We start from the raw sequence: 8,179 nt of genomic DNA, 5'->3' as shown, positions 1-8,179 counted from the left end.
CCATATCATTCATCAGGTGACTTTTTGCTGGGACTCACGCGGGCATGGCCCTGTACCTCATCGTCCGCACCAATGTCATGCAGCTTCTCTTGGCACGGGGCTGGTCCGTGGAGGCACCGGCTCCGCCCGACGTCAACGAGCTAGACCCTGACCTCTTGAGCCAGTTTCAGCGTGAATCCCAACTGATGGTCGAGGTAAGCCGACTGAACAGCGACTCTTCTTTCTTCTTCTTCTGATTATTCCTCTTCTTTTTCTTGACATGCCTTTCTCTCAACACTGGGTCATGTTAGCTGAGTCCCGTGTTGAGCAAGTCGCAAATATTGCAACCAGATGAACATCACGCAGGTAGCAAACGATTTGCCAAATTAGCCAAAAATCAGCGATTAGCCTATCTGGTTCAGAGTTGCAAAAGCTGTCATTTGCAGCCCTCTCCGTTGAAACAGGGCCGCATGCTCTTGCACATCCACGGGAACCCTAGTCTTCATGCATGTTGCTCATTCCTCTCTGATAATCTTTTTTTCTGTCGTCGTCAGAACCTCTGCACAAGTGCTGGATCGAGCCAGTCCGAATGGCCATTGCCGAGGCTCGCCAACAGAACGCATCTGAATCAGGCACGCCTCGCTGTATCCTCACAGTCTTGACACTCAGTAGCGTGACACCTGATGATCAAAGTGGTTAGAGCCGAGTATTCTGTTAACAACATTGTTTTAACCGCACCTCATTAGCAGGCGATGTCGAGCGGGCATCGCACTTGAAATATTTGTTCAATGATCTTCTCTCCGACCAAGACCTCGCTTCCATCGCTCTTGCCGAGGTCGAGCCGGCTTGCCATGTCACCATTAGAGCAACTCTCTATGGCTCCCACGAAAATCAGCCATATGTTCCCTATCCTTTTTTTTTTTTTTTTTTTTTTTTTTTTTTTTTTTTTTTTTTTTTTTTTTTAATTTCTTTTTTCCTCTCCGTTTGGAGGTTGCCATAGGTGGAATCGGCTGCTTGCTACCATGCTTTGGGTGCCAAGGTATAGCGTTGTCTTAAGCTGATAGTTTGTCCCGCACTCCGAGTGCTCGTTCATTGCCTCAAGCAGTTAATCCTTTCCTTGTTGTCCTAGCTGACGACAATTGCTCAAGCCATCGGGCGCGCCCTTTATCGGCTGTACTTCATCCGACATAATGAACAAACAGGCGCTACCCGCGAGGTGAGAACCGTTCGGTCGGAGTTAAGGTCTGATTTGAGAGTGGAGGGCAAGGAGATGCTCTCGTGATTGGTTGACTATTCGGAACCTCTGACGCCTTTTGCACGTTCTTTATTCTTTCTTGTCGCCGCTTGTCGCCCGATGCAGACTTTGCAGGTCTACTCCGAATACCTCAAGGATTTCAACAACACCAGCATGTCTCGCAACGCTTTGGCCGACACTTGGCGCCGCGTTGAGCAGCGGTACAGCCTGTTCACTTCCTTGGCTGCCAGCTTGAGTCCCTCTCATCATCGTCTGGACATGCCTTTTTTGCATTAGCTTGGGTATCAAGACGGATGATCAATACGACAGTGACTTGCTTTCTCCGTGGCCCATTCCAGTATGTCCTATTCAAACATCATATTGTGCTAGCTGAAGGTCACTCATCGCTGGCGTTCGATCTCAATCGTTCACATATCACACTGAATTCAGGTGCTCTTGGCATGTGGCACAAGTTTGCTTGAGGTGGTTTTGCAAACCAGCTCAACTGGGCACTTACCAAATCACGACAAGTACGTACTGCCATGAAAAATTAGCACCTCGTCGTCTGGAATTGCTATCCTACTCTCAATGACTTGAATGCGCTCAATTTCCGATACTCTCCATTCCCCCCCCCCTCCCCTTTTTTTTCCCTCTCTCTCTCTCTCTCTCTCCTCTCACACCATGATTTTTTTTTTTTTTTTTCAAACAACCTTTCACAAACAGAAAGCCTGTCGCTGCTTTTTATCACATGATGCAGCTGGATGGCGTCAAGCGTGTAGGATACATTCGGTGCCACAAGTTAGTGCTGGACCGTGTGTCTGGACAGGCTTCAGACCGAGGCTCTTGCGTGGTAAGAATATATGAGATATGAGGCAATGTGAAGCGATGAGCTGTTTGAGACCGGGGGAGGGGGAGGCAGGGTGTTAGGATGGCTCTCTTGCCCAATCCTTGTCGTATTGTGAATGTTATCGACATCCTCTCATAAGCTCCTGGGTGGTTACTTCCAATGCCCTAGCCCTCGAAAGTGGCCATTGATGCATCGCAGCTGCCCATGACCATACCACCTCGTCCCTGGACTTCAGTGCGCAAGGGCGCTTATCTTATTTGTCCAAGTATGAGTTTTTATTTATCTCTGTTCCTCGCTTGGCAAGTGGAGACAGAGCTCACATTGCCTGTGTCTTGCTTGATGCCCAGGCGCGATCATGCGAACTGGAGACTGGGCGTTTCAGCACTTTGCGCTTTTGTCTGAGGCGACACACAATCTCGCTCGCGTGTTTAATGCGATCAGCGCTCTCAGTGCCACGGCGTGGAAGGTCAACGGACAGGTTTGTTGATAAAACTTGACCTCCCGTTGCCAGCGCTCCCTCTCAGATTTCACTCTCATGCTTACATGTGAAATCCCATTTTTCCAGGTGTTGCGTGTTGTTACGGAGCTGTTTCATAGCGAAGATGGCTATGATGACCTTGGCATTGCACCCTTTCGCGTCAATTATGAGGTAAGTGACAAATGCAGCTGGATTTGTTGATGAGGGAAAATCTCTTCCTCAAAAAATTCATAGCGCACCTTTTGTCGCTCAACAGGTCGACAAAACGGATCCCAAATCACTTAAAACGCACAAGAAGCTGTCCAATGAGGCACACTCTCTTCGCTCTGATTTGCACCTGCGTCTCATGGTAGCCCACTGGGTAGGTTTGCCACCTGTCTCCCCTCCTAACCCAATCAACATCTCTTGTGTTTCTTTGAAAATATATCATGCTCAGCTGTTACGCCACCGAATCTCTCAAACTCGGCCTCGCAGCTTGGCGAGAAACAGTTTTGGCTTCCGCACAACCTGGATTTTCGTGGCCGTGCATACTCCATGCCCCCATATTTGACGCACATTGGCAACGATATGGCGCGCGGCCTGCTCACTTTTGCTGAGACCAAACCTCTCGGTGCTGATGGTTGGCGTTGGCTCAAGGTGCATTTGGCTAATGTATATGGGAAAGACAAGTACGTGCCTCTCGGCTCATATTCAGCTATTTCCCCACTATCACTATTGACCCCGTGTGCAATCACCCAACCACAGACTGCCTATGGATGAGCGTGCCAAGTTTGCAGAGGACAACATGGAGAACGTGTTGAGCTCAGCCGATCGACCCCTTGCTGGTCTGCTGGAGCCAGGGGTATGTTTCATGCGCGCCTGTTTGGACCGCACATGAGGACGCATCGTATTTAACCTTTCTCGTTCAATTTGATTTGGATCTAGGAGAAGAGTTGGTGGCTCAAGGGAGAAAATCCATGGCAGGTTTTGGCAACGTGCATGGAGCTAGCTGCAGCTTATCGAAGTGGCAACCCTGAGGCATATGAATCTGGCTTCCCCGTTCATCAGGATGGCACATGCAACGGCCTACAGCACTATGCCGCCATGGGTGGTGATATCGCTGGTGCTCGCCACGTGAATGTTATTCCGACTCCCGAAGACGATCGTCCCCAAGACGTGTACTCGGCCGTTGCTGCCAAGGTCGACGAACTACTGCACATGCAAGCCACCACTGGTAACTTTGAGCATTTTCCTCGAGAGGTCAAGGATCCTGAGCGCTATAAGCAGCTTGCCCGTCTTCTTATGGAACAAGGCCCTATGAAGCGCAAGGTCAGTAGACCAGTTCCTCGTGCGATCGCACTTTACATGCATCTTCCACTTGCAATCTCTCAACTGCATGATTTGTGCTTTTTTTTCTTGTCCGACATAGATTGTGAAACAAACGGTCATGACCAACGTGTATGGTGTCACATACATTGGTGGACGTGACCAGATCTTGCGGCAACTCAAGGCCCATGATTACGTTCCCGATGCTCTGATGAAGGATTGTGCAAGCTACTTGACGTTGTTGGTATTTGCTTCGCTTGGTCAGATTTTTGTCAACGCGCAAAAGATTCAAAAGTGGTTGTCCAGACAAGCACGCATGATCGCCTCGTCCGGTGAACCCGTGTCCTGGGTGACACCACTTGGCTTGCCTATCATTCAGCCATATCACATGGCAGCAAAGCGACAGGTACATTCCAGCCACCACATGACTTGCTCCTGTTTGTATAAAGACATCATTCTAACTCAAACCCTTGTCTTGCTGCTGTTTTTTTTTTTGTTTTTTTTTTCTGTTTTCTGTTTTCTGTTTTCTGTTTTCTGTTTTCTGTTTTCTTTTTTCTTTTTTCAGATAACCACAAGTCTACAGTCAGTCATGACCACTGTGACTACTTCACCGATCAAACCGCCTAACGTCGTGAAGCAAAGCAGTGCTTTTCCACCCAATTTTGTCCACTCTTTGGACTCGACGCACATGCTACAGACTGCTGCTGCTTGCACCAAAGACGGCTTGACGTTTGCTGCCATCCATGACAGCTATTGGACGCACGCGGCGTATGTAGACTCCCTGCATTGACGAACATCATCCCATGTGTCAAAGGTTTGGCTAAGTCTTCACGCGCTTCAACTTGATGTTGGCAGTTCGGTAGATGTAATGAATTTGCATACACGCCAGCAGTTTTTATTGCTGCATGAGGCGCCACTGCTGGACAATCTGCTTCGTTTTTTTCGTGCGCAACATGAGGGCCGGCCGCTGCGTGAACAGTATCAAAAGCGCTACGGCCAGACCAACGTCGTATTTGAGCCATGCCCGTCAAAGGGAGATCTCGATTTACATAGGGTAAGACCATGTGACATGACCAAACTTGTTGCAACAACGTCATTCAGATGATGATCGTGTCCCGTTTTTGTTCTCCGTCGTGGCTCTGCCCTTATAGGTTTTGGATTCAAAGTACTTTTTCTCATAATTGGAAAAGTCAGTGTGGCCAAGCCACAACAGGTGTCGTTCGGCGCATTCAAGTTACAAATCAGTGTCTGTGGTTATTACGTTCAACCAAATTGACAAACTGTGCAGCTCCGAATGTGTGTGCTATGAAGCACATGTGGCAGGTGGCATGTGCTGGCCAGCACTTGGTCTTTGCAGCATAGAGTAAATGTATTCACATTGTGCTTAGCATAATAACGTGAATGAAAGTCGCTTGAAATGCGAACTTAAGTCACACGAACTCATGCCCCAAAACCGCCCTGGGTGTTCTTTTGAAGTTCCCCTCATCCTCAAGCGATGCTCGTGTTAGCAAGGTCCTGAAATGAATAAGACTATGACACACTCATCACCACGAGTAGATGAAGACTGAGATCGACTACTCCTGGTGGAGATGCGCCTCAGGCCCCACCACTGCCACCGGAGATCCTCAGGTCGCCCTGAACAAGATCTTTCACCACATTGCCAACAACACTGTGCCCAAGTCGATCCGACATGCCCTTTGCTCCATCAACTATACTATTCTGGAGAAGGCCAACGGCAAGTTTCGACCAGTGCGCACGGATTCCATCTTCACGCGGGCCAACACCGGGGGCTTTGGCCTGCACGACTTGGTTGAGCGCGGTCCGGTGGCTTATGTCTGCAACATGGCCAAGCTGGCCACTCGCTACCCTCGGGTCTACGATCGACTTTTGGAGGATGCATCGAGGGCTGCCTACTTTGAGGACCACGTGCAGCGAGCTGGCTTCCAGATGGCCACGGTCAAGGACGCGGCGACCCAGCGACCAGCGGAGATCATTGCCCTCCGCTCCAAGGCGGTACTGGACGACCTGATGGCCAAGTGCGCGCTGGACCTGCAGCAGGCATATCTGGCCTCGCGCGAGTGGGGCGTCAGCACTGTCTTGACCATGCGGGGTCGGGACAAGTTGCGTCGCTTGAGCGACACGACCTTTGCCATTGCGGTCGTGTCCATGATGGGTTTTGGCCTCCATGAACTCATCAACGTCAAGCCGACGGACAAGTGCCCACTCTGCAGCAGCAAGACACCTCAACCGCGACTGACCCGCGAGCACCTGCTGACCTGCCGTCCCATCAAGCGTCACAACGCCCTTCGCGACGAGATGGGCCGCCTGCTCAGGTACGCCACCCTCTCCCATGTCTGGGTGGAAAAGTCTGGCTACAACGCCAACGGTCAGAGCTGCCGCATCGACCTGCACTGCCGCAACCCCTTTCCCGGCGGTGCCTTGGGCCCAGCTCTGCCCGACCTGGGCATTGACGTGACTGTGCGCACAGCCCAACCCCCGACCACCTCGCAAGCCTGCATCAAGGTGGGCGCTGCCCTTCGCCGAGCCGAAAAGGAGAAGCGCGACTACTACACCGGTTTCAACCATGGAAAAACTCTGATCGTCCCTGCGGCGATGACGACAACCGGTGGGTTTGCCTCCTCCTTTGTGGATCTGCTTGGTCAGCTCGCCCGCTGCGCCGAGGCCCGTGGTGTGTACCAGCCGGGGCTGGATGAGGCCTTTGTTCCTCGATGGAAGGGTCGCTTTGCGGCGCTGGTCCATCAGATGAACGCTGACCACATCCAGCGCCACTTTGGCGGTGTCTGCCTGCGCTCGTCGTAGGTAGGCACCGCCTTGGGGGTCCCTCTGTGGGGATCCCTGTGTGCACCTGTTGCTCCCTAGGTGGTTCTCGTTGTGATCTTTTCATGGCTTGACTTGTATTTTTGTTTTAATTTTGCTTTGATTTTTACTGTATTTGTGTGGTATTTTTGCTGAATTTTTGTAAAGTCCTTTGTATGATGTCTTTGTCTTCTGTGGTCGGTTGTTTTCTCACTCCGACGTTGTGTCTCGTTGGATGTGAGCGTGCCGTGGTGTTTTTTATGTTCGTGCTGTGATGGCTTGTAGTTGTGATATGTGTGACTCCCTTTTTGGGTGTCTTGTGTTTTAAATGGCCGTATCTCTGGTTATACCTGGTCGTTTTGTACGATTTTTGTTTCTATGTGCGTAATTCTTCGCGCTTGTACTCCTCGGCATGATAGAAGCCGATGAAAATGTCTTGTTCTCTTGTGTTGTTTTGCGTGCCGTCGTGATTTTGATGTCGGGGTTGCACAGCTTTGCTTTCAGCTCTGAGGTTCAAACACCTAATTTATTATTCGATCTGTCGAACCGCTTACTGGGCTGGGCAGAATGGGTTAATGCCTGTCCTGAAGACAAGAATCAGAGCTTGGTTGAGCCGTGGAGTGAAAGTGGTGGCTTGAACAAGTGCGTCGAGGATATTATTGATGCTCACGTCAAGACGGGTTGCCTATCTGACCCAGATGTACTGTTGGAAAAGTTGTACCGGAAGCTGCCTGAGACGGCTTCCAAGCGCCCTCGCTTCAGGTGCGCGCGAGGCTCAAGTGGCAACGAAAGTCTTCATCAACGCCTGGCCGCAGCCATTCCCATTGGCACACGTGATCCAAGTGCAGCCGGGGCACTCGTCGCTGTCCTTTTTCGCATCGCCTATGATGCTGGTATCGAAGCAGGCCTGTACACGAATGAGGGCCATCACTACGTTGCTCTCAGCGCACGACGCAACGAAATTTATCGCAGGTTATTCAAGGATCAATCGGACCCAGCACGTCTTCCACCCTGGGATGTCACCATGCCCGTGCCCCTGGAGCTTTTCCACCCTATGCAGCCAACTCTTGGAGCTACAACAGGTCTGTAATTTCTCGTGGCCCCTCATCATCTCCACGCGCGTACTGTCCTGCCCTTTGTAATCCTAGCTGTACGCAGGTGAATTGAAGCGCTGCACAACATCGGGATTTACAGACAAGCTTCACATTTTGTATTTGCGCCGCTTAAAAAAACGTCATCCTCGCCGGTCTGTTCGGTGGCTCACGCATCGTATGAACCATGTTTTTCTCCCGCTCGGTGCACATTACTTTGCAATAGATCAAGTCAAGGACGTAAATTTGGGCATAGATCAACAGGAGTATGAGATGGCAATGCAGCAATTCCAGGACACTTGTTCCAGGATTGCTGATGCAAGATTGCGACGCAATGGCGAGTCGCCGCAGCAACCCATGCCCGTGCCACGTACGCCGGTCTCGCACGCGGAGGCATGTCGTGCCAATCGGCAGCTGCACATTCAAAA

The 8,179-nt window shown here is 50.8% G+C and overlaps 2 protein-coding genes across 2 annotated transcripts in view; one reads left to right on the top strand and one right to left on the bottom strand.

Annotated features, from left to right (window-relative positions):
• Positions 1-44: 44 nt before the first annotated feature.
• Positions 45-6,663, top strand: MONBRDRAFT_26220 (uncharacterized protein; the record flags this gene model as incomplete). Its single annotated transcript, XM_001746653.1, has 21 exons — positions 45-194; positions 291-345; positions 534-562; positions 980-1,018; positions 1,109-1,195; positions 1,340-1,434; positions 1,511-1,571; positions 1,664-1,743; positions 1,937-2,063; positions 2,229-2,325; positions 2,408-2,538; positions 2,626-2,709; positions 2,795-2,899; positions 3,013-3,206; positions 3,283-3,379; positions 3,463-3,846; positions 3,947-4,087; positions 4,109-4,249; positions 4,409-4,611; positions 4,699-4,897; positions 5,401-6,663. The coding sequence occupies 21 exons, from the start codon at positions 45-47 to the stop codon at positions 6,661-6,663; spliced, it is 3,762 nt and encodes a 1,253-aa protein (XP_001746705.1).
• Positions 6,664-7,418: 755 nt separating this feature from the next.
• Positions 7,419-8,179, bottom strand: part of MONBRDRAFT_8975 (uncharacterized protein) — a gene marked incomplete at both ends in the record, with an annotated part of 4,434 nt that continues 3,673 nt past the window's right edge. The window contains one exon of the mRNA XM_001746534.1: positions 7,419-7,567. Coding sequence (XP_001746586.1) covers positions 7,419-7,567 — 149 coding nt within the window. The remainder of the gene's footprint in view (positions 7,568-8,179) is intronic.

The sequence above is a fragment of the Monosiga brevicollis genome, genomic scaffold (assembly GCF_000002865.3).
Source record: "Monosiga brevicollis MX1 MONBRscaffold_13 genomic scaffold, whole genome shotgun sequence".
Taxonomy (NCBI): domain Eukaryota; class Choanoflagellata; order Craspedida; family Salpingoecidae; genus Monosiga; species Monosiga brevicollis.
The sequence above is the reverse complement of the archived record's forward strand: the minus strand, read 5'-3'. Positions and strand labels throughout refer to the sequence as shown.